Raw genomic sequence first — 27,489 nt, forward strand, 5'->3', positions numbered from 1 at the left:
CAGGGTTAATTCCTTCTAAGGTCTTTCTCCTTGGCTTTTCTTCCTCTGGTTTTCCTTCAGTGTTTCCGTAGGGTCTTCCCTCTCTGTGCATCTGTGTGCTAATTTTTTCTTATAAGAACACTAGTTATATTGGATTAGGACCCACCCTAATGACCTCATTTAACTTAATTACCTCTTTAAAGACTCTGTTTTCAAGTATAGTCATATGCTGAGGTATTGGGGATTAGGACCTCAACATATGATTTTGGTGAGGACACAATTTGGCCCATAGCATTTGGTTACTCTTCCAAGAGGCTAAAGGCAGTTGTTTTTGCATAGTTATTCTTCATTTATGGAATCATTGCTCCAGGTCTCATTTCTGATTCTCATTTTATGTTTAGTCTGGTCTTTAGTTCATGTGTACAGTATAACTAGATCTAGAATTCTTATTGAAACTCAAACTCACAAAGTTGAAGCCTTCATCCGTTTAGAAAGTTCATCCTTGTGTTCCTTCTGGAAAGTACTCTTCATATCTTGCATGAACTGGCCATGATGGAGAGAAACTGAAGGAAGGAAAAACCTTTTAGACTTTCTGTCACCTGTAGCTGTGTACAGAAACTAGTGTTGGCCCTAAAATGTGGCCTGTGTTAATTTTCTGTTTCTACTATAAAAAGTCACTACAAACTTAGCTTAAAGCAACACAAATATATTATTTTATAGTTTTATAGGTCACAGCTTTGACACAAGGTTCAAAGGGCTAAAATCTTAAAAGGTGTCCACAGGGCTGTGTTTTATATCACTATCTTTTCCCACTTCTAGAGATTGCCTCCTTGTTCCTTGGTTTATGGTGCTCTTTTTCCATTTTCAAGCCAGCAGTGTAGTATCTTTCTGGCTCTCCTTCTGTCATCACCTCTCTTTCTCTGAGCACAGCCAGGAAAGATTTTTTTCAGTTTCCAAGATTTACCCTTAATCACATCTGCAGTCCCTTTTGCCACATAAGGTAACATATTGACAGGTTCTAAGGATGAGGGAAGTCATTATTCTTCTTACCACCGAGTCCCAGCTAGAATGTCATCATTTGTCCCTCCACTCTCCTTCATTTTTTTTCCCTTTCATATGATGGGATTGCTTGTCATTTCAGACAAGTGATTCTGCACTGGAATGAGCACTAATGATTATAATAAAGCCAGAGGAAAGAAGATCCCTCAGTTTCCAGGTTTTCTATTTGTCGTGTCATGTGCTTACATTTTGCAATTTCTTTTTATCTCACCCTATCTAAATCAGATGATAATGGATCATATCAAGAATTTCTTTGCTTTTTGAAGTACTACAGCAATGCCTTGGGAACGAGGTGGGATCTTCAGTTTGGCTTTATATGCACTAAAACTACTGGGAAGCCCTTGAAGTTTGTGCTATATTTTAGAATCACCCATGTATAAATTAAAATAAACAAAATATTTACCTGAGATAAGAACCTTTTGGGAAGTAGAATATTTTTGTTTTAACTTAATATAAATTTGAAGTTAGTGGTTCTCACTAACTATATGTTCTATGAACCAACTGGTTCAAAATTACCCGGGACGTGTGTTAAGAATGAAAAATCCTGGGCTCCACTCCAGACTTACTGAATCATAGTCAAACTTGAATCATTTTTATTTCTACCACTTTTTTTACATTCATGCCAGCTCATATGCATGATGACATTTAAAATATTGCTTTTATACAATATTTAAAATTTTATGGCTCAGACTCTTGGCTAAATGTTGGTAGTATAGTTTCTGTAAGTGTATTATTGATGATACGAATCAGCAAAACAGCCGAAATTTATATTCCTTACAGAACCTGATTTTTTCAGTTAAAAATGGTCAATGAACTTATAAAAATGTTCAATGTTAGAAGAGAAATACAAATGAATGCCACTTGACAACATTTTATATATCAAATAATGTGTATTTTTATATATTTAATATTTGCATATTTATCATATATTTATGTGTATATTTCATATATATACATATATATAGAAAGATAATATATTTGATGCTGCAACAAATAGAGACATAGATGGTTCCTGACTTATGATGGTTTGACTTAGGATTTCTGGGCTTCACAATGGTGCCAAAGCTATAAGCATTCAGTAGAAACCATACTTCAGATTTGGAATTTTTATCTTTTTCCAGGCCAGTGGTATGTGGTATAATCTCTTTCTCTCATGATGCTGGGCAGAGGCAGCGAGCTGCAGCTTCTAGTCAGCCATGTGATCATGACATTAAATAGCCAATATACTTATAACCATTCTGTACCCAGACAACCATTCTGTTTTTCAGTATAGTGTTCAAGGAATTACATGAGATATCCAGCACGTTATTATAAAATAGGCTATTTGTCAATGATTGTGCTCCTGGGTAGAGCATATTTAAGGGAGTCCAGACTAAGCTATGATGTTCATTCAGTAGGTTAGGTGTATTAAATGCATTTTCAATTAAGATATTTTCAGTTTATGATGAGTTTATTGGGATGTAATTCTATTGTAAGTCAAGGAAGGGCCTGTATTTATATGTTACTGGGTGGAGATATTAATTTGTTCATACTCTCTAGAAGGGCAGAGTTTCAGTATAGATTGCAAGTTTTTAAAATGTTCATCTAGTGACATGAAAACTTTTCATAATATATTACTCTGTGTAAAGGGGTTATGAAACAATCTATGATATAGTCACACATTTAAAGAGATAGTATTTTACATGCATAGACATCGGGAAAATGACTTAGAAGTATATGCATCAAGGTGCTAGTAGTGAGTAGAGATTGTTGGTATTCTTTGTAATTTTACTGTTCAGTTCTCTCAAATTTTCTGTTAGGCAAATGTAGCTTTTCTAATGTAAAAAGGACCTTAAAATATTAAGAAAAAATAGTTTTCCTGACTACCAAATTTTTATAATTTACTGAAAAAAGCTGAATATAGAATAATATTTAGGGTGTTCTGACAAAGTCAGTATAAGACACAGGATAAAAATTGTTAAATTCAGGACATGTCCACATTCACATATAGGATGCCTGGCAACCCCTAAACACACACCAAAGTCTATTTAGGAATGAAAAATAAATTATTTTTTTTCATTCTTAAGAAAATATTTTTTAATTCTCAAACTCCAGATTGGCAAGGTAAGAATGAGAGAAACTGAAACAGGGTGAGAGTTAAAAATGATTTCTATCAACATTAAATAAATGAGTACTTCAAATAAAAATTTCCAAGTTTTTAGAATTGAGATATTGCTAATGAGTAAGTAATTACCTTCACCAGTGTAGTCCCTCCTTACTTCTTTTTGGAACTCTCTTCTATTTCTATGTATTTTGTCTTTTAATATTTTTCCCCTGCTTTTTTTCTGCTTTTTCCCCCTTTTTTCATGCTTATAAGTCTTTTGTGACACCACATATATTTTATGTGACACTTCTTGTTAAAGGAAGTCTAAACTTTTTTAAGTGCTTTCTTAATTTCAAGTCTTTCATTTATTCTCCAACAAAGATCTATTAAATTTTTACCCTTGGCAATAAGAAGTTTCTAAGCCAATGAATTAGTATCACTTCTGTGCCAGGCTATTTGGTCTATGGAACCATTATCAAAATTGGGTAATCTTGTTAAATTGCTTTTTGTAGATACTAATTTTTTTGGTCAGTGATATTTCCAAGATTACATTTATTATTCATGCTGCAATTATCGTGAAATTTAAAAAAAGCAGTAACTTTTGACAGGGACATTATGACTTGGAAGCATTTTATAACTTCCTGATTTAATTCAAAGATAACAAGATAAATTATTCTTAAATCTTCATACTTGACTCTTCATTGTATGTATGTATCATTCTTTATGATACATACTTAATTATTAGAATGGGAAAGAATGAGACAAAAGAGAAGGCGAAACATGTAGCGTCTTTTCTCAATTGTGTTCTTTTCCTAATTCACATTTTAGAAGTCCAAATATATTCCACACATGGAGAAAGTATTTTAATTCTGGCAGTAGCTCATTGGTGCTTCAATCTCAGCTCTTCAGAAGTTTGCCAGTAGATTGTTTAAAGTTATTAGGCCTCACAGAACAGCTGGACTTTACTACAGCACTATTTCAGATTTTGTATTTCATCTGAGATACATTTATATGATTAAATATGTTAACTTGAACAGCTAGCTGGAGAGCCTTAACTCATTGTTGTGCAGTTTATTATAAATAGGATGACCACAGAATCTACTGGCCAAACCCACTAAAAGAGGATGCTGTTAATAATTATACTAGGATAATATGTATGAACCGGCATATAATTTCTGTTGGCTTTAAGAAGGTCCCAACTCAGGTGATTCAGATGGCTTAACCTTTTAACATCACAGCACCTGCAAAAACATATCATTTATCCATAACAAACCACCTCCAAATTTAGTGACTTAAAACATTTACTGTTTTGTTAATGTTTATGATTCACTGGGATGGCTAGGTTGGTCAGGATGCTTGGCACAGCTTTTCTCCATCTAGATTCTTATCCTTCACAGATTGTTCACATTCCACATGTAAAATATGCATATCTCCATTCTAGGTTCCCAGAAGTTTCATCCCATTAACAACAGCAGGCCCAGAGTCTGGGGTCCTGTCATCTAAATACATCTAGATGCAAATGAAGTGTCTTGTGTTTTGTTCCTTGGTGTGACTCCTCTTAGCTGTTCAGTGGTGAGGCAGGGACAGAATAACCATAATCAACACTTCAATTCAAAATGGGAATCATATTGCTCTCTGGTTCCTGGCAATTCTGAATTGCCACTGGACATGTTCCCTTCCCACCTACCTGAGGGGTAGGTAATATTTTTTGAATGAGGCCTAATTCTCTTCCCTTAGAGTGGTCCTGTAATTCGTTGTTCTTTTAGGTTTTTGGCTCTGCTCTCTGAGCTCTTGGCTCTGTCCTTTGAGACATCCTTCCTTTTCCATAATAAGTGGCCATGTTGCAGCTGAATAACTTTATCTCTCTGCTTTCTGCCTATGGAAAGTTGAAGGTCCAGAGAAGGATTTTCATTTTGAAGTGTCTTTATCCCAAATCATCTAAATAGTACAGTATCCTTAAATTGTATTTTTTAAGCTTTCTCCATATCAGACTAATATCTACCCCATTAGATAAAGGACTTACTCATAATTCTTTTCAAAACACACCTCTCTACATTGACTGATATACCATAGTGCTGCAGAACCAGTTCTTTTTATTTAGCCATGATGGCCTGTTAGGCTCCACTTTAGATCATTCAGAGTTTTCCACTTTAGATCATTCAGAGTTTTTCACAGAAGTTGTTATAACCACACACTTGATCTTTGACTGCAGGCCTTATTTTACTTTGGAAATCTTTTACAAGCAAGTATCGTCTCCTCTACATTCTCTAAATTTTGCTCAACAGCTAAACATTTCCTTCTTCAACTCATCCCTGTTTTAACTTTATCATACAGCTAAGAGAGGCCAATTTACACATTCAGCCTTCTGCCTGGATATCTCTTCTGCCAGATTCATGGGTTCTTTAGGTACATTGTCTTTTCACATCCCTGAAGATGACCATTTTGTCCATTGTTTCACTATTATAAGACATAGGTTGCAGGTTTTTCTTTTTCCAGCCCAAAAAAGCAGTTTGTCTTTTTTTAATTTTTTTCAGCAATGTTTTGTAGTTTCTAGTGTATTGGGCTTACACATATTTTGTGAATATGTCCCTTGTGAATTTTATGTTTTGGAATGATATTGTAAATGAAGTTGTGTATTTTATTTCATTTTCAACTGCTCATTGATAGACATAAAGATATAGTTGATTTGTATATGTTGATCTTAGAGCCTACTATTCTGTTAAATTCATATATATCTTTTCTAGTGGATTATTTTGTATGAGGATTTCTAAATATTTTCCATGTACATCATCATGTATGTGCAAATAAGTTTGCTTTCTTCCTTCTATATTCCTATTTTCTTTCTCTTGCCTTATTGTAATGGCTAGTATCTCTAGTATAATGTTGAATAGAAGTGGCAAGGGTAGATATCCTTGTCTTATTTCTAATCTTAGGAGAATAGCATTCAGTCTTTCACTGTTAAATATGTTGTTAGCTATGGGTTTTTCACAGATGCCCTCCGTTAGGTTGAGGAAATTCATTCTCATTCCTAGTTTACTAGGAGCTTTTGTTATATATATATATATATATATATATATATATATATATATATATATATATTATAGTATATAATTTATACCTTGATGAAAAAACTGGTCTCATAAAAAACAGTGTAATATATACTAAAACTTGAACAGAGTAATGTCTTATATCTATCAGTTTTAGAAAAAACTTTGTAAAGTTTAAAAAGTTTAAGAAAACTTTAGTTAAGGCTAAAAATTTATTTTTAACATCCACCAGTTAATATATTAAAGATATAATCAAAATTTTGTTGAAGATTTTGCTTTCATAAACAAAACAAATCTAAGGAAAGAATTGGTACCTTTCCTTTTCCTAAACTAATGTAGTATTTCAAAACTTAGTATTACTTTTCTACATGATAAACTTTGCTTATAAAATCAGAATTGAACTTTTCTAATTAACATCACTAAAATATTTTAATTCTTTTTATTTTCCCCAAATAAGGCAGAATATTTTAATATTTAGTAATTATTTTTTTATTTGACTTACAAATATAATAGACATTAATACTATAGGTTAATTCTCAGTATGGAAAGATTTTATTTCCATTTCTTCTATATATGAGGAAACTGAGGCTTAGAAATTGTGAATGACATTCCTATCATTGTTCCTATATCTGTGGTAACTTTTTTTTTTAAATAGGCTTTACTTAAAGATCCGTTGTACATTGGGCTACGGCAGAGAAGAGTGAGAGGTCCTGAATATGATGATTTTTTGGATGAATTCATGGAGGCAGTTTCTTCCAAGTATGTATAATCTTTATCTATATTTGAATTGAATTTCAAAAACTTAAAGATAACCTAACATAATAAACTATAAAGTTGTCCAAGTTTGATATAGGATGTTTAGTAATTAGAAGTGATTTTTATGAAATGCATACACACGTACTATCTTAATTATTGGTGGCCAAATGACAAAGTCATGCATCTATCTCAAAAAAGGTTGTCTTTATTGCTATCTGTAAAGATAATTTTATGAAAATCTTTAGATCCTGTGGTTATTGAAATGCGTAATTATGGTAAATGAGGCAGTGGCCAATGACCAAATTACCCGAGCAAGCTATTTTATAATTATTGGGAGTCTGTACTTTGTTTCTGGCTACTAATAAAATGTGATTCCCAGTCATCTTTGTGGGTGAATCTGACCCTTTGGTGGTAGGAGCGGGAGAGGAAGTAGGGACTGAATGTGAGTTAGTATAATCCACAAGCCAGAATGGTGTTTAAGAACCAGGACATTAAAAAAAAAAAAAAAAAACAAAAACAAACAAACAAACAAAAAAAGAACCAGGACATTAAAAAAAAAAAAAAAGAAAAAGAAAAAAAAGAACCAGGACATCCAATCACAAATCATGAGTCCGATTAAAACTATAGCCTTGATTAAAATGCATTACTGTATTTCACCTAATTTAGGTAGCATTTAATTGTGGGCCAAGTGCGACTATAAAGTTTTCCAATTTCTTTTTCTTTCAGCAAAGAGACTTCCACCATAATTTAGTGATGTATTCTGAGAGAATTTTTTCACACTAAGGGACAGCCATCCCATTTGTCACTATACAGCCACAGAAACCATGGGCTATTTTAAACCGTATACGTTGCCTTGGTTTTTGATAGAAATAAACTCATCACTAGACTCAGCTGTAACTGGAGACGTACTTCTGGTTTTTCTTATTATAAGGTTTAATTTTCAGAAGTTATATGCAATAGCAGAGAGTGCTTTCATCAGCTTGCACAATATTTAGGATATATTGAATCTCTCACCATTGCCCAAGATTTCAGGGTGGAGTATATTTGCCAGTTGGTATGGTCTACTTTTTAAAAACATATGCCTGGTGGATTTATTGTTATTATTAGTTTTTTGGTTAAGCTATACTTATTCATATAAATAGTTGAGAGACTGTATAGTTTAAGCTCAAGATTGCATGGTACAGTTAATTTCTAGTAGTTTCTCATATATGATGAAATGTTTTGAAATTACCTGTAACTTACTAGATACCAACATCAATCAGGAGATTACGTAGAGAACATTGTGATGCTTTATAAAAGAAAAGGGAAATGCAGTTCTTATATTTGTTTTTATTGTCTGTGTAAATAGAGTCTGTGTGTGTATATGTGTGTGTGTGTGTGTGTGTGGATATATATATATATATATATATATACACACATAACTTCAGTATACTTAGAAAGAAGCTGTTAAACTTCTTTGATGAACATAGTTTTTATGGCCTATATGCTTAAGTGCTGATAAAATGAAAAGAGAAATAATTCCATTTGGAATCAATGAGAAGTTTTCCTCAGAAAATGAGATATGAGCTAATTTTGAATGTTTTGTGTCAATAAACAGTCAAAAAAGCTTTTTTTTAAAAAAAAATAGTGACTTGAAGGATTACCTAAGATCTTTGATAAGGAAATTTGGATTGATAAAAAATAATTTTAAATGCAGAGGGCACCTATAGATCAGGAGTTATACCATAAACTATTCCCAGAGAAGAATCTTAAAGACTTTTCAGAAATGGTTTCTGGCATGCTACTGCTTTGGGAAAAATTTTTTAGCAGTGACACCTAGCACTACCCAATTAAATTGGGAAGTGGTCCTGAATATAAACTCAAGATTATTAAAAAAGAAAATGTAACCAAAATTCAAGGTGTAAAATGACTGTTGCAAGTTGAGTTATTCAAGAATCAGATTCTAAATTGGGAGCTGATTAAGGAGTGTGCTTGGAATAAACCCCTCTGGAAGGGAGGGGACAGAAATAGGAGTGGATAAAGGGAGAAGTCGAGCTGCACCATGAAACCACAAGCAGCCTTGAATAACTTCATTGGAACCATCCCTGTGTCCAGTTAAGTACTAATTTCTACCAATCCCCCTGCTTCCCAATACTATGCTGGGTTTTTTTACTTACTATATTCTCAGGGTTGGGTGGGGCAGTTTCAAATTCTTCTTGACTTTCTTCACAGTTATACTCTTTACCTCATAGGACAAGGACTTGACATGGGTGCTGTGGTAACTTCCTAAGTTAGTCTATTCTGATTATACATTTGGGGACTGAGAAAGTCATCAGGTCAGTCTATAGTCCTAGTGAATGGATCCATTATGAGCTAGACCTTGGACAAGGCTCCGTTTATTACTGACTTCCATATGCTTCTACTTTAATAAGGAGGGTGATGACATATTGATGCTTTTGGCCTTCTAGTATCACTGTCAACTCTGTGCCCTTGAGATGTTTGGGAATTCCCTATCCCCATAGCACAGTTACCTGAATAAAGAGGTATAGGTCCCGTGGGAGAAGGATTGAGGGAATTATTACCATGTAGTCTTAACATAGTGTTGCAAGATCTTTCCCTCTGGATTCTAGGCCTCTTAAGTTAGAGGGCTCTGAGTCCAAAAATTAGCTCAGGAATAGAAGCTGAGAAAGATACTTTGACTTAATTGGGGAAGCTTCCCTCCAATTTGTTCATTCATCTTTGATTTGTTTGGATCTTATACACTGACTAGTAGCCTTGTCAGCTGTTTTGCCGTTACAGATGCTGTATTCTTTTAACTATCTCAATAATTTTCTGTGCGCCAGCCCCTCAGAAACCCCACCCTGCCACTCTCATGATAATTATGTCCACCTATCTTCTCATGACTTCTGATCCTCACCTAGACTTGTCTTCTCCATTGCTGTCAATGAGCCCAGTTCTAGAACAACATTTCCTTCTGTTAGTTCTAGCCTTCACGAGAGAGAACCAAAACTTACTAATGTGGATATCTTCTTATTGGCATATTCCTTATGACTTTGGTAGATGGTATGTTTTCTGGGCATTCAGGTGGAATATCTGACGGATTTTCTGGCTTTACATAGCATGTGCATTCTTGGAATCTGTTGAATAGTCTATTTCTGATATTCTCTTATCAAGCCATATTACAGAAAAATGCTAACCTCTGCAAAATATTTTTTGTTTAGGAAAATTGGCCATTGGAGCAAACCATTGAGTTGCCCTAGCTACCTGTGCCCCGACAGGAGCTAGGTTTCTCTAGTACCTAGGTCTTGTCAAACTACCTAGTTAGGTTTTCTTTTTTATTGTTTTGATTCATTTTTATTTGTTAAAAGTCAGGCAGTGTGTTGGTGCTGGGGATATAGGGATGAATAAAGCAAAAATAATCTCTATTTTTCATATAGCTTATTCTTTACTAGAGGAGGCAGATAATAGGTAAACAAGCAAATAATCAAATGAAACAATGAAATTATAATAAGTGTAATGATGGAAACATTACACTAAGAATAATAGATGACTTAATTTATGTAAAAATAATAGATAACTTAATTTATGTAAGTCAGATGAATGGTGTTATCTCTTTTTTGAGCACAGATTTTACTTTTCTTCTATTTATTTTATTAATTGATATAGTTTTCTCTTTTATGAAGTTTATTGCCAAGTCCTGATACTTTTTTGATCATGATGCTTTTGTTGAAAATTAATGTGAACCCTTTAATTATAGTTAGGCAAATTAATAAACAATGGAAAAACTGAATTCAGAAAGTACTGATTAATTAGCCTGGATATTAATTAGCATATCCAGTGGAATACTATGGGTCTGTTTTCCTGGAACTTGCCTTTTCAACAGTTTTATTAGTTGGGCCTAGTAATTCTACATCTAAGAATATAGGTTAAGAAAATAATCCTAAGAAAAGAAAAAGAAAATAATCCTAAATAATGAATGAATTTTATGCCCAAATAGGTTCATTGAACATTTTTATTACATGATTTTCTTCCCTTTGCTTCTGGAATAGCCCACTCTTCTTGGTTTCCTTCTACCTCAGTGATTCCTTACTTTATGTATTCTCATCTCCCTAACCTCTACACTTCAGAGTGCTTCAGGGCCAGAGGTTAAAACTCTTCTCTTTGCTATTTATCCTTACTTCCTTGGTAACCTCATCTAGTCATTCATCATTTTTTATTTTGGAAATTCTTTCTTGTTTTTTTTTAAACTATTGAAGTGTAGTTGACATACAATGTTATGCTAGTTTCATATTTTAGGTAAGTTTTTAATTTTAATTAATGATTAACATAAAGTATTATATTAGTTTCAGATGTGCAATATAGTGGTTCAACAATGCTAGGCATTACTCAGTACTCACTTTGGGAAGTGTACTCTTAATCCCCTTCACCTGTTTCATCCATCTTCCTTACCTACCTCCCCTCTGATCAGTTTCTATCTCTAGTTCAGAGTCTGTTTCTTGGTGTATCTCTTTCTTTTTTTATTCCCTTTGCTCACTTATTTTTTTTTCTTAAATTCCACACATGAGTGAAATCATATAGTATTTGTCTTTCTCTGACTGACTTCACTTACTTAGCATAGTACACTCTAGCTTTATCCACATCATTGCAAATGGCAAGATTAACATTCATTTTCATGGCCAGATAATATTCCATTGTGTTTATATACCACATCTTCTTTATCCATTTATCAGTTGATGGAGACTTGGGCTGCTTCCATAGTTTTTTTTTTTATATATCAGTTTTTTTTTTTTATATCAGTTTTTATGCCAGTACCACATTGTATTATAGTTTAGAATCAGGGAGTGTGATACCTCCAGCATTGTTCTTATTTCTCAAGATTGTTTTATAAATTCCACACATTTGTCTTTCTCTGACTGACTTATCTCACTTAGTGCATTATACTCTCTAGTTCCCTCCATGTTCACTTAGCGCATTATACTCTCTAGTTCTCTCCATGTAGTTGTAAATGACAAGATTTCATCCTTTTTTGTGACGGAATACTATTCCACTGTGTATAAAGATACCACATCTTTATCCATTTATCAGTTGATGGAGACTTGGGCTGCTTCCATAGTTTTTTTTTTTTTTTTTTTTAGATTTATTTATTTATTTGAGAGAGAGAGAGAACATACAAGTCAGAGAGGCAAAGGGAGAGAGAGAGAATCTCAAGCAGACTCTGTGCTGTGCATCTTGACTTGAGCTGAAACCAAAAGTTAGATGCTTAACCCACTTTGCCACCCAGGTGCCCCCATAGTTTGGCCCTTGTAAATAATGCTGCAATAAACATAGGGGCACATGTATCCCTTTGAATTAGTGGTTTATATTTTTGGGTAAATACCATTGGAATTTTCAGAGGGATTGCTTTGAATCTGTAATTTGTGCTGGGTATTATGGACATTTTATTTCTTAAATTCCACACATGAGTGAAATCATATAGTATTTGTCTTTCTCTGACTGACTTCACTTACTTAGCATAGTACACTCTAGCTTTATCCACATCATTGCAAATGGCAAGATTAACATTCATTTTCATGGCCAGATAATATTCCATTGTGTTTATATACCACATCTTCTTTATCCATTTATCAGTTGATGGAGACTTGGGCTGCTTCCATAGTTTTTTTTTTTATATCAGTTTTTATGCCAGTACCACATTGTATTATAGTTTAGAATCAGGGAGTGTGATACCTCCAGCATTGTTCTTATTTCTCAAGATTGTTTTATCTATTCGGGATTTCTTGTGGTTCTATACAAATTTTAGAATAATTTGTTTTAGTTCTTTGATAGATGCCATTGGAATTTTCAGAGGGATTGCTTTGAATCTGTAATTTGTGCTGGTTGTTTTGTTTGCTCTTCAGGTTTCACATATAAGTGAAATCATATGATATTTGTCTTTGTCTGACTTATTTTGTTTAGCTTAATATTCTCTAGGTACATCTGTGTTCTCACAAGGGGCAAGATCTCATTCTTTTTACAGCTGAGTAATATTCCATTGTGTGTACATATACCACATCTTCTTTATCCATTCATCTGTCAGTGGGCATTTGGGTTGCTTCTGTGTCTTGGGTATTATAAATAATGCTGCATATTTACATATTAGATACAAATATGTAAATACTTAAATAATTGTATATTTATTGTAAATATTTATTATAAAATTGTATATTTGTTATATTGTATCATATTTACTGTAAATATTTCTTATAAATAAATTATTTATTGTATATTTATTATAAATATTGTATCTTTTAGAATTAGTGTTTTTGCTTTCCTTGGATAAATAACTTAATAGTGGAACTAATGGATCATATGACTTTTCTATTTTTAATTTTTTGGGGAACTTCCCTACTCTTTTCCCAGTGGCTGTACCCATTTATATTCCCACCAACAGTGCATGAGGTTTTCCTTTTCTTTACATCCTTACCAACATTTGTTATTTCTTGTATACCAGGTATACCAGGGAAGAAGTCTGGTATTTCAAGGAATTACTTCTTTTCAAGTGATTTAATTTAGGAAATGCTAAAGTTCTTACAATCCTTGCATATGTTGAGTATATATTAAAATCACCAAATGTATGCATTCCTTAAATATTTGTGTTTGTTTTTCTGGTTTTACTTCTTATACTAGTATTTTTTTAAAGTAAACTCTGAGGTTTTTTTTTTGTCTGTTTTTCTTTTAGATTCCACAGATCAGTGATATCATAGAGCATTTATCTTTCTCAATTTGACTTACTTCACTGAGTAAATTCCCACAATATCCAATCCATTTTGTCACAAATGACAAGACTTCAATTTTTTTAACTGAGTAGTATTCCATTGTGTGTTTGTGTCTGTCTCATCCTCTATCCATTCATCTGTTAGTGGACACTTTAGGCTATTTCCATATCTAGGCTATTATAAATAATGTCTGGTGGTCACAGGGGTAAATATATCTTTTCAAATTAGTGTTTTCATATTCTTTGGATAAATACCCATAAGTGCAATAGCTGGGCAATATGGTGGATATGTTCCTGAGTTTTTGAGGAATCAATACTGTTTTCCATAGTGGCTGCAGCAATTTGCATTCCTTTTTTTCATATCCCTTCCAAGACTTATCGTTTATTTTTGATGATAGTCATTCTAACAGGTGTGAGGTAATATCTCATTGTGGTTTTGATTTGCATTTCCCAGATAATTAGTGATTTTTGAACATCTTTTCATGTGTTTGTTTGCCTCTGTATGTCTTCTTTGGAAAAACGTCTATTTAGATCTTCCTATTTCTTAATCAGGTTGTTTGATTCTTTAAAAATTATTGTTGACTGTATGAATTCTTGGTATATTTTGGATATTAATCTCATCCAATTAATGATTTGCAAATATATTCTGTCACTCAGGTTGAATTTTTGTTTTTATGATGGTTTCTTTCACCTTGCAGAAGCTTTTTAGTTTAATATTATGGTCCCAGTTATTTATTTTGACTTTTGTTTCCCTTGCCATTGGAATCAGATCCAGAAATAGATTGCTAATAAATTGACTATATTCTCAATGCAACTGTCATTGTCAGAGGGTTTACTCCCTATGTTTTCTTCAAGAAATTTTATAGTTTTAGGTCGTATATTCAGGTTTTTAATCCATTTTGAGTTAATTTTTAATGTATGATGTGATACAGTGTTCTAGTTTCTTTCTTTTTTGGCACTTGGCTGTCCAGTCTTCCCAGCACTACTTATTGAAGAGACTTTGCTTTGTTTTATGTTCTTGGTCTCTGTAAGAGTGCATTTATCTCTGGGCTCTTGATTCTGTACTATTGATGTATATATCAGTTTTTTTTTTTATATCAGTTTTTATGCCAGTACCACATTGTATTATAGTTTAGAATCAGGGAGTGTGATACCTCCAGCATTGTTCTTATTTCTCAAGATTGTTTTATCTATTCGGGATTTCTTGTGGTTCTATACAAATTTTAGAATAATTTGTTTTAGTTCTTTGATAGATGCCATTGGAATTTTCAGAGGGATTGCTTTGAATCTGTAATTTGTGCTGGGTATTATGGACATTTTATTTCTTAAATTCCACACATGAGTGAAATCATATAGTATTTGTCTTTCTCTGACTGACTTCACTTACTTAGCATAGTACACTCTAGCTTTATCCACATCATTGCAAATGGCAAGATTAACATTCATTTTCATGGCCAGATAATATTCCATTGTGTTTATATACCACATCTTCTTTATCCATTCATCTGTCAATGGACTTCTGGGCTCTTTCCATATTTTGGCAATGGTGGACATTGCTGCTATAAACATTGGGGTGCATGTGCCCCCATTGAATCACTATTTGTGTATTCCCTGGATAAATACCTAGTAGTGCAATTGCTGGGTCATAGGTTAGTTCTATTTTTAACTTTTTCAGGAACTTCCATACTGTTTTTCAGAGTGGCTGCACCAAGCTTGCATTCCCACCAACAGTGTAAGAGGATTCTCCTTTCTCCACATCCTCACCAACATCTGTTGTTTCCTGAGTTGTTAATGTTAGCCATTCTGACTCACTGTGGTTTTGATTTGTATTTGCCTGATGATGAGTAATTTTGAGCTTTTTTTCATATGTCTGTATATCTTTAGAGAAATATTTGTTCATGTCTTTTGCCCATTTTTGACTGGGTTTTTTGTTCTTTGGGTGTTAAGTTTGAAGAGTTCTTTATAGATCTTGGATACTAGTCCTTTATCTGATATTGTCCTTTGCAACTATCTTCTCCCATTTTGTAGGTTGCCTTTTAGTTTTGTTGATTGTTTCCTTTGCTGTGCAAAAGCTTTTTATCCTGATGAAGTTCCAATAGTTCATTTTTGCTTTTGTTTTCCTTGCTTCTGGAGACTGGTCTAGCAAGAATTTCCTGTAGCCAAAGCCAAAGAGGTTGCTTCTTGTGTTTATCTCCAGGATTTTCATGGATTGTAGTCTCATATTTAGGTCTTTTATCCGTTTTGAAATTTTTTGGCATATGTTGTAAAAAAAGGTCCAGTGGGACGCCTGGGTGGCTCAGCGGTAGAGCTTCTGCCTTCAGCTCAGGGCTTGATCATGGTCTGGGGATTGAGTCCCACATCAGGCTCCCTGCAAGGACCCTGCTTCTCTCTCTGTCTCTGCCTCTCTGTCTCTTCTGAATGAATGAATGAATGAGTGAGTGAATAAATAAATAAATAAATAAATAAATAAATAAAATCTTTTGAAAAAGATGGCCCAGTTTCATTCTTCTGCATGTGGCTGTCCAATTTTCCTGACACCATTTGTTGAAGCGACTGTCTTTTTTTCATTGGATATTCTTTCTTGCTTTGTTGAAGGTCAGTTGACTATAGAGTTGAGGGCCCATTTCTGGGTTTTCCATTCTGTTCCGTTAATCTATGTGTCTATTTTTGTGTCAATATCATACTATTCTGATTATTATAGCTTTGTAATACAGTTTGAAGTCCGGAATTGTGATACTTCCAGCTTTGGTTTTCTTTTTCAAAAAATTTTTTTTTTAATTTTTTATTTATTTATGATAGTCACAGAGAGAGAGAGAGGCAGAGACACAGGCGGAGGGAGAAGCAGGCTCCATGCACCGGGAGCCTGATGTGGGATTCGATCCCGGGTCTCCAGGATCGCGCCCTGGGCCAAAGGCAGGCGCCAAACCGCTGCGCCACCCAGGGATCCCTGGTTTTCTTTTTCAACGTTACTTTGGCTATTCAGGTTCTTTCTGGTTCTATACAAATTTTAGAATTGTTTGTTCCAGCTCTGTGCAAAATGCTGGTGTCATTTTGAGAAGGATTGCATTGCTTTGGGTAGTATAGACATTTTAACAATATCTGTTCCTACAATCCATAAGCATGGAATGTTCTTCCATTTCTTTGTATACTTCATCAATTTCTTTCATAAGTGTTCTATAGTTTTCAGAGTACAAAATTATTTCTTTCCATTCATGAGCATGGAACATCTTTCCAATTATTTGTGTCATCTTCAATTTCTTTCTTTTCCTACTTCTTCAGTTTCTTTCATCAGTGTCTTATAGTCTTCAATGTATAGGTCTTTCATTTCCTTGGCTTAATTTATTACTAGATTTTTTAGGATGCAATTTTAAATGAGATTATTTTCTTCATTTCTCTTCTGTTAATTTGTTATTTTATGCAAACACCATAGATTTTTGTACATCAATTTTGTATCTTACAACAGTTTTTTGATGGAGACTTTATGGTTTTCTGCATATAATATTATGACATCTACAAGTAGATTGTTTTACTTCATTCCTTTCCAATTTGGATGCTTTTTGTTTTTTTCTTGTCTCATTGCTGTGGCTAGGAATTTCCAATACTATGTTGTATTAAGTGGTGAGAGTGGGCATGCTTGTCTTTTTCATGATCTTAGAGGAAAAACTTTCAGCTTTTAGCATTGAGTATGATGTTCATTGTGGGTTTGTCATATATAGCCTTTATTATGTTGAGATATGTTTTCTCTGCCCATTTTGTTGAGAATTTTTATTTAGTTGGTTGTTGAATTTTGCCAAATGCTTTTTCTGCATCTATTGAGATGATCATATGCTTTTTATTCTTCATTTTGTTAATGTGGTATGTCAAATTGATTTGCAGATGTTCAACCATTTTGCATCCCTGGAATAAATCCCATTTGTTCATGCTATATGATCCTTTTAATGTTTTGTTGAATCAGCTAATATTTGTTGACAATTTTTGCCTCTATGCTTATAAAGAATAATGCCTATAACTTCTCTTTGTGGTGTCCTTATCTGGTTTCAGTTTCAGGGTAATGTTGGTCTTGTAAAATGAGTTATGAAGTGTTTATTTCTCTTCAGTTTTTTTTGAAGAATTTGAGAAGGATAAGTATTAAATCTTTTTTAAATTTTTCATAGAATTAACCAGTGAAACTGTCTAATCCTGGGCTTTTCTTTGTTGGGAGGTTTCTGATTACAGATTTAGTCTTCTTACTAGAAATTAGTCTATTCCAATTTTATATTTCCTTGTGATTCAGTCTTGGAAAATTGCATTTCTTGAAATTTAGCCATTTCTTCTAGTTTGTCCAAATTGTTATGTAATTGTTTGTTGTAGTCTTTTATACCCCTTTGTATTTCTGTAATTGCTTTTTTGTTTCTAATTTTGTTTCTTGGTTTGTCTAACTAAAGGTTTGTCAGTATTTATCTTTTCAAAGAATCAGCTCTTAGTTTCATTGATCTTTTTAATTGAATTTTTAGTCTCTATTTCATTTATTTCTGTTGTGATCTTTAGTATTTTCTTCCCTCTCTTTAGCCTTCATTTGTTCTTTTGCCAGTTCCTTTAGGTGTGTAGTTAATTATTTACTTGAGAGTTTTCTTGTTTTTTGAGGTAAACCTGTATCACTATGAACTTCTTAAAATTGCTTTTGCTGCATCCCATAGATTTTGGTACATTGTGTTTGTTTTCATTTGTCTGTAGGTGTTTTCTGATTTCTCTTTTGGTTTCTTTGATGGCTTGTTGGCTTTTCAGTAGCATGTTGCTTAATCTTCACGTATTTATAGTTTTTCCAGTTTTCTCTTTGTAATTGATTTTTAGTTCATATCATTGTAGTCAGAAAAGATGCTTGATGTAATTTTGGTCTTAAGTTTATTGAGACCTGTTTTGTGACCTTATATATGATCTGCCTTGGAGAATATTCCATGAGCACTTGAGAAAAAAATTTGTATTTTTCTGCTTTTAAATGGAATATCCTGGATATATCTATGAAGTTCATCTTGTCTAATGTATCATTTAAGGCCATTGTTTCCTTATTGATTTTCTGTCTGGATGATCTATCCAATGATGTAAGTGAGATGTCAAAATCCCTTACTATTATTTTATTCCTGTTCGTTTCTTCCTTTAGGTTAGTGTTTGCTGTACATATTTATAAATGCTGTATCTTCTTGCTGGATGGACCCCTACATTACTATGTAATGTTCTTCATTGTCTTTTATGACATTGTTTGAATCTATTTTGTCTGATATAAGTATAGCTCCACCAGGTTTATTTTTATTTCCATTTGCATGGAAAATCATTCTCTGTCCCTTTACTTTCAGTCTGTGTATCCCTTGCTTCTGAAGTTAGTTCCTTGTAGGCACCATAGAGATGCATCTTGTTTTCTCATTCATTGGGCCACTCTGTCATTTGATTGTGAAGAATTTAATCCATTATTATTTAAATGTTACTTTATTATTTAAAGTAATTATTAATAGGTACTTATTTCCAATTTGTTGTTTTCTGGCTGTTTTTGTTGTTCCTATTACTTCTTGTTCCTTATTTGATGGCTTTCTTTATGTTCAGACTTCTTTGTCATTTTCTCTTAGGTATTTATTAAAAGTTTTTGCTTTGTGATTATTGCAAGGTTTGCACATAACATCCTATGTTTATAATGGTTATAAGTTGATAAAAAATTAAATTTGAACATATTCTAAAACTATACTTTTTTACACCCCCTCCATATAGTAGCCTTCTTTTTCTTGAATCAGTTGCCCCTGAATGTTAATAAGAAAAGTAATGGTTGCTTCAGCTTTGCTGCCTAAAATTCTCAATATCAGAATTTCATTGATGATTATTAACTAAATGAGGAAAAAAAGCTGTACCTCAAGTGAGTTTTTAAAAAGCTGGTATTACTTTTTTTAATGAAAAAAATAAAAACTATTCAGCAAAGACTCTATTTTAAGTTTTTTTTTCCTTTTTTACTTTAAATGATCAAAATTAAAAGTCAATTAAAAGCACAAGGAATGGCCAAAAAGATGATTATAATAATATTTAGATGACTTTTCCTCAACCTTGGTGGCCATCGCAAATTTTATTAATATCAGTCACATAATATTTAAGAGAAATAATCTTCGTCTAAAGCCCCATGCCATCTGCCATATACTGCAGGGTATGTTGATAGTGTTTTCATAAAGTGATGTTTGTTTTTTTTTCATTCACTCAGTATTAAAATAAAGCCTCTGTGTGTCTATTCACATAACTATTCAGAGTTTTAATTTGGTCAGAGTTCTCGAAGAATAAGATAAGAATAAGATATATAGCCCCTGATCATCATGGCCAGATTTACTAAGTTTATTATTATTTGTAATATTCTTTTTGAAGAAGTCATCAGAAATACAAGTTTTATGTGCTCTTCACCCTTACACAAGATTGCAATTTAATAGTTACTTAACCATGCTAAAGTTTTGGCCTTATCATTTGTTCCTATTGTTTGTCTTTCTGCCATTTCTGCTGCAGTGAATTTCATCACTAACTTTCTATGCTACTTTCTTCCACCTGTTCCAATCATTGCCTTTTATGCCAACTTTTTTTAGTTGAATGGATATATTTACAACTTAGATGATTTTATCTATAAATCTGAGGCCTTTTGGATTCCACCCATCATTTTAATCAGCATAATTTACTTTGGTTTTCATAAGAAATTTAATGAAAACATATGACTCTCTGGGACACCATCTGCTATTTTTTTATGTGGTCCAAAGGTGATGTAAACCATTTGAAAAAAAAAATCAAATGGAAAGAATGTCAATATGAGAAAAATCAGTAACCATGTTACTTACCAAGGAACATGACTCAGATGAAATTTATGACTCAGAGGTTTTTTTTTCCACTTTTCCATACAAAGAAGGATCAGATTGACAATTTAACCAAGGCCATATTTTTCCTAAAATTTTTATTTCTAGGGGTGCCTGGGTGGATCAGTCAGTTAAGTGTCTGACTCTTCATTTTAGCTCTGGTCATGATCTCAGGGTTGTGAGATCAAGCCCCCTGCCGTGGGGCAATTGCTTGAGATTCTTTCACTTCTCCTTCTGCCACCTCCCACCATTTGCACTCTCTCTCTCTCAAAAAACAAAGGAAAGAAACATTTATTTTAAAAATTCTATTTCTAATTATATCTTATTGTCCACTTTTTTCAAGTGAATAAAAAACATAGATCATATAGAAATCTGCAGGTATGCTGTACGTGTATCTATGTAAGAATATGTACATATAAAAAAAGAATACATAGATTTATATTTATATATAAAGATTTAAGGGGGATATTTTGTTCATTTTGCACTTTTGTCTGTATCCTGGCCCAACCTTAAAGGAACCAATTTGACTTGAGGAATAGTTAAATTTATCTTCATTTCTTGCTGAACATGGTTTACAACTTTTTCGTTTTAGGTGCTTTCCGTGCCTAATCAATTTTTAAAAAATCATTAATTCTAATGTGTTAATTCTGGCATTCTTTTAATATGAATATAAATGTTTTATACTGGTTTTATTCTATTTGTTTGACTCTTATGAACATATTCTACTGTGCCCTGTTTTCTTTACTAGAATATGAATTGTGTCAGAAAAAGAACTTTTTTTTCAAGGGGTTACTGTTTTTCTGAGTATCCCACGATATACTCTACCACATACTGGGCATAAAATAACTGCTTTTGAAAAAGCATGCCTTAAACATTGAATCCAACTTTCATGAAACTACAGTGACATTTACATAAAGGAAAGGTGGCTCACTAATGTAAACTAGAGAATCACACAATTTTCCAAATAAAGTAATTCTGCATGGGTAAAGATTTGAATTTTAATTGTATAGATACATTTATGTTTTAGAACTTGAAGTTTTTCTGAAGAAGAAAGTATTTTGATAAATTCCTATTGTATCCATCATTGTTCCTTTTTTTTCAAGTTTTTATTCAAATTCCAGCTAGTTAATTTGCAGTGTAATATTAATTTCAGGTGTAGAATTTAGTGATTCATCACGTCCATATACCACCTGGTGCTCATCACAAAAGCATTCCTTAATCCATTTTGGTTATATCCCCTCCAGTAACCATCAGTTTGTTCTCTGTAGTTAAGAGTGTTTTCTGGATTGCCTCTCTCCATTTTTTTTTTCTTTTTCCTGTGTTGATCTGTTTTGTTTGTTAAATTCTCCATGTGAGTGAAATAATAAGGTATTTGTCTTTCTCTGACTGAATTTATTTTGCTTAGCCTAATCCTCTATAGCTTCATCCACATCTTTACAAATGTTAAGATTTCACTCTTTTTTATGGCTGAGTAATATTCTATTTTTATTTATACCACATTTTCTTTATCCATTCATCAGTTGGTAGACATTTTTCATAATTTAGCTATTGTTGATAATGCTGCTATAAACATTGAGGTTCATGTATTCCTTGGAATCTGTATTTTTGTATTCTTTGGGTAAATACCTAGTAGTCCAACTGCTGGATTGTAGAGTACTTCTGTTTTTAACTCTTCGAGGAAACTCTAGCTTCTGCAAAAGAAACAATCAACAAAACTAAAGGCATCCTATGAAATGGGAGAAGATATTTGCAAATGATACATCTGATAAAAGGTTAGTATCCAAAACCTATAAGGAATTTATAAAAGTGACACCAAAAAAACCAAATTAACCCGATAAAAAAAACATGAACATTTTCCCAAAGAAAGCATACACATGGCCAACACATTATTTCTTCTTTTTGAATTGACATTGAGGTCTATATAGTAGAATCCCTAAATATTTTATTCGAGTTTATTAGGGGTAAATTATTATATTTATTAAAGATGATCATTAAGATTTGACAAAATCTGTGTATCGTGCTTCTCTCTTTATTAATCTTGACTTTTATTTAGCAAGGTAAAGCAGCCTAGTTCCTTAAAAGCTTATGTTTCTTATAGTTTTCCATGTATATTACAATGCGTAATAAATTGGAAAATAAGAATGAGTATATATCGGCTTATTGGTAATATTAAAAAAGGAGAGTAGGTGGATTTCCTTTATTATGCTCAAAGATTAAAAACAAAAGCAAAAACCAAAACAAAACCAGACAAAACCAGAAAGCACCATCAGCAGCAATGCTTTATGGGTCAAAATAAGGTTGTAATCTTCTTTTGCCCTCCTCAATTTGAATGTACTTGTAAACAAAGATAAAGTGATTATGCACTTATGAGAGCACAGTTTAGTTTTTATTTTTAAAGATTATCTGTGTGGCCAATTTGATGGAGGAATACTATAAGAATATTTGAAGGAGATGTAGTTTCATTAATGGGGATTAAAGATGCTGAAAGGAAAAGAATTGTTACAGAAGCAAAGTTAGAAAGTTGGTTTAGGGTGAGGTCAGGAATTAAGGGGAGTTTTTTGTTCAGTAGGAAATGTGAAAATAATTTGCTGTTTTATCCTGTGTTGACCTAGCCTTATGGGTAGTGCATTTCCATGAGTAAAAGCTGGTTCTCCTCACAGCCACTCCTGGCCTCTCTGATGAGCAATCCTGCAACCATCCTGTCTGCGCTGCCTTTACAGTCATTGACCTCCTAACACGTTTCCCACTTAGAATATTTGTTTTTGCTCTTCCCTCTGTCTGAAATATTCTCCCCCAGAAATCGACTTAACCTGATCCTTTCTAGTATTTGTTGAAATCTTTCATTCTTCTAGACTTATCCTGATGACCCCAAATAATACTGAACTTTGCCCACCTTCTGCCAATTCCTGGGTATCCTGATATTCTTGCCTTGCTATACTTTTTCTTATTTTATAATCGTATATAATTTAGCATTTGTTACATTTACTGATTATGTGTTTCAGCCCCCAGAATGTGTGCACCCCCAAGGACAGGGATCTAGTTCTTTTTATGAACAGGTGTCTACATCAGTGCCTAGCACAGAATAGATACACAGTAGACCTATGTTGAATTGAACTGAACTACTCAAAGGGAGGCCACATAAGAGAATGTGAGTGCATTGACACAAATCTTACACCATTATTAGAAAATTAAATTTTAATCGTGCTTTACTTTTGATGAGTTACTAGCATTATTTTTATGTGGAAAGGAGAACTTGATTTTCTCAGGCTTCATGAACAGGCTATCCCTTGAGGGGTGGAGATAAGTACTGAGGTTGGTATATTACATAAAGCAACTACATTTAATGTAAGTTGGTGGTAAATATTTTTTGAACTATAGATTTCACAATTCTGTCATTTAAAGCTGTAACAAGATTTGCATAAAATTTGCTATGATCAAGAGTTAAAAACAAAATAACCATTCATATTACCAAGATGATCACTTTCTGGCAACTCAGTTTTCCATCATTGACTGTTGTTTTTATTTCATAAACTGTAAAACAAGCCAAAATGAACACAGCATGCCATGATTTCAATTTAACTGTGATGTAAGGATTAATTCATAAGACTGTTTTCCTTTTTGGCATTCACAGATGGTGACCCATTTTTTTTCACCTCTTCAGTCAAAATAATACCATATCCTATAGTATTTATGGTAGAGATTACTACATTTATAAACAGAACACAAAACAAGCAGTTGTAAAATTTATTGTTAACCGATATGGTTTGATTGAGAAGTGTAGAAATTTGAATGGCAAAAGGTTCAGTCATACTGAGCACATGTGGTGTTGCCTGGAATAGGTTTACAGTCCATTTCTTTAGAGGCCGCATAGCATGACTTTTTTATTTCAGTGGTTTGAGATCTGACTCAGCTCAGGAAATTTAGAAACCTAATTTTGCCAGACTACAAAAGCCATGTCTCAGGGACAAATGTAAGTAAAACCTGGCGTTTGAAATCATTCCTCAGCTCATCATCTACCACATTTGCACTCTTGGGAAAGTTACTGACTTTCCCTAAGGCTTAGTTCCTTTTCTTGAAAAATAGTAACAGTACCCACTTCAGAGATGATTGAGATAAGACATTTAAGAAATTACTTTTATTAAGTGCTATAAATAGTATTTATAATTTTTTTCCTTGGAAGCATGATTTGGGTCAATAATTTAATTAAAAGTTATAGGCTGGTAAATTCAGTTTAATATTAGAACATTTAATAGTTGGCATTATCCCAAAATAATGTATGTAAAAGTACTTACTATAATGCTTGCATATAAAAATCACTCACTAGTTGTTATTCTTGGTTGTTTTTGTTGTTAATAATATTTGTGACCTCTCTGTCACTCTAAGTATGTAGGGAGATATGCTTAATATATAAAGATTTCTGCCTTAAGTGGAGGATGGATTAGAACTAAATATTCTCTAAAATGTTCCAAGTTTAGTTCTAGTAAAGTATTAAAGAAGCTGCATTTTGTTTCAACATTTGGGTTGATCTGTATCATAAAATTCATCAGTTCATTGATAATTGTTATCATTATCAGTCAGTTGAAAATGTTTGATCATCACATTATATAATTATGCTTGACCCAGAGGAATAAGCTTCTCATTCAACGTCTTAAATTATTTTGTTTACATCAACTTTAGCTTACTCTTGTTACTCAATGTTCGTTTATTAGGAGCTCAAGAGACAGATGGCTAGGTGATGAATTCAAGAGAAAATATTTCACAAAAAGTTTTTTTTTTAAGGTTTTATTTATTAATTCATGAGAGACAGAGAGACAGAGAGGCAGAGGCAGAGACATAAGGCAGAGGGAGAAGCAGGCTCCCTGAAGAGCCTGATGCAGGACTTGATCCCTGGACTCCAGGATCATGCCCTGAGCTGAAGGCAGATGCTTAACCATTGAGCCACCCAGGCATCCCTCACAAAAAGTTTTTATTTGCCTTGCATTTATTCCCTATGCTACATATTACTTTTATAATCAACTTTAGAGTGGGTTCATAATAAAAACTAAAAGTAAATACAATAAAAATGATACAAAGACATTAAAAACCATTGAATTAACTTTGCAGTGATTAAAATGAGACTTAAGCATAACATAAGCCATTTATGCCAATCAAGTAGGCCAGTCCTTTCTCTCTCTCTCTCTTTCTCAGATATCTATATCTGTATCATCTGATTATATCTTAAAGTATATTGAAGTAATTACTTCTTCTGGAGTATCTTCTATGCCTCCCCTATGCTTTCCTGTGCATTTACCTCAAGAACAAATTCATTACTAAATCCATCTAGACAGTTCTTCTGATATGTCCTTGATCCATGCCCTGATTCCATTTGTATAACTATACCCAACTTCCCTAGACCTTGAGCACTCTATATCTTTATCACCATCTCAGAAACCTTCGGTAACTTCTAGTTGTCTTTTGTGTTATATTAATAAGTTCTCATGTATTTATCTTTACCCTTTTATTAACTATTTTCATTTTCTACAAATAAATCCCTTCCTAATTTGGCACGTGCACTTCACCTTCCTTTCTTACCACGTATTCTTTGCACCATTTATAAAGAACCAGTCTTGGGGCACCTGGGTGGTTTAGTTGGTTAAGCATCAGTTTCATGATTTGGCTCAGATTGTGATCTCAGGGTGGTGAGATCTAGCCCTGAGGCTCTGCACTCAGCTTTGAGTCTGCTTGAAATTCTCTTTTCCTTTTCCTTTGCTCTCTCCCCCCAGCTCACTTGTGCTCTCTAAAATAAATAAATGTTTAAAAGGAAAAAAAAAGTTTTAATTGCTTGTGCATGTCACTCTTGCTACTCTGTCCATGTACATACTGTTTCTTGCCCACTGTTTCTGCTTATTTAATTCTTGCTTTTCTTTCAGAACTCAGCTTAAATAGCTAGACTATCCCAGTCTAGATTAAAGAAGTCCTCTATGGTTCCTGAGCATGGATATACTCTAATAGCATGTATCACACTGAGTTGGCACTAAGTCTTGAAGATACTAGAAGTCAAGGATTAGGTCTTTTTTCTTTTCCTTTAGGACACTTATAATAATACATAATAGATGCTCAACAAATGGTTGTTGACTGAGGGCCAAGGTAAAGTCTTACAGTTCTGGAATGTCACAGAAGTTGTATCTGAAGACTGTGTATAACCTTAAGGGAGTATGTATCAAATGATTATATGAAACTGATTCTGAATTCTAAAAGGAAATAAGGCTTTGTACTGTAACACTAACAATCTTTCACCAATGAACGAAGCAGAGTGATTGTATATTTGTTCAATGTTTTTGGATAAGCTTTAGTATTGTCTGTGTATTTCAAGGTAATAGGATTTTACATAGGAAGTGAAAGGTTAACTTTATGTGTGTTCCATACTTAATAGATGATGTAATCAGCAAGCATTTATGTTGTTTTTCAGTTCCAGACAGTTAAAGATGTAACAACTAATAATTTTAACCTTCTTTAGCCTTATTAATTAAACTCTAGGTTATTGTAATATTTGGATTTATCCAGACCTGTAGTGTCTGCTCAGGGGAATTTACAACTACCATAAATCTCCTATGTACACAGAGAATAAATAGCGATGCTGCAAGTAAATGCATGAGATGAATTAAAATGTTCAGTTTGTTTTAGTGGTGTTTGTGTTAAAAGTGACCCTGGAGAATTTGTATGGTAGAGATGTTATTTAGAAATAGGAATTTGTCAAAAGAGATTGAGGAGTTACCCTAGAATGAGGGCAAATGCAGTGAAACAATTGGCCCAGAAGCAGATATATTATAATCTCTCTTTCCCCCTATTTATTCCCTTAGCCCACTTCATATATATATATATAGAAAATATATATATATATATATGTGTATATATATATATATAGAGAGAGAGAGAGAGATAGTTGATTTACCTGGAAAAATTCATTTCCATTCAGTTTAGGTTAAAATGCTAGGCACTGAATCTACA

General features: G+C 33.1%; 1 protein-coding gene across 1 annotated transcript in view; it reads left to right on the top strand.

Moving 5' to 3' along the window:
- Positions 1–27,489, top strand: part of ME1 (malic enzyme 1) — a 196,219-nt gene that overhangs the window by 95,361 nt on the left and 73,369 nt on the right. The window contains exon 6 of the mRNA XM_041752514.1: positions 6,824–6,927. Coding sequence (XP_041608448.1) covers positions 6,824–6,927 — 104 coding nt within the window. The remainder of the gene's footprint in view (positions 1–6,823; positions 6,928–27,489) is intronic.

This window comes from Vulpes lagopus, chromosome 1 (assembly GCF_018345385.1).
Source record: "Vulpes lagopus strain Blue_001 chromosome 1, ASM1834538v1, whole genome shotgun sequence".
NCBI lineage: Eukaryota > Metazoa > Chordata > Mammalia > Carnivora > Canidae > Vulpes > Vulpes lagopus.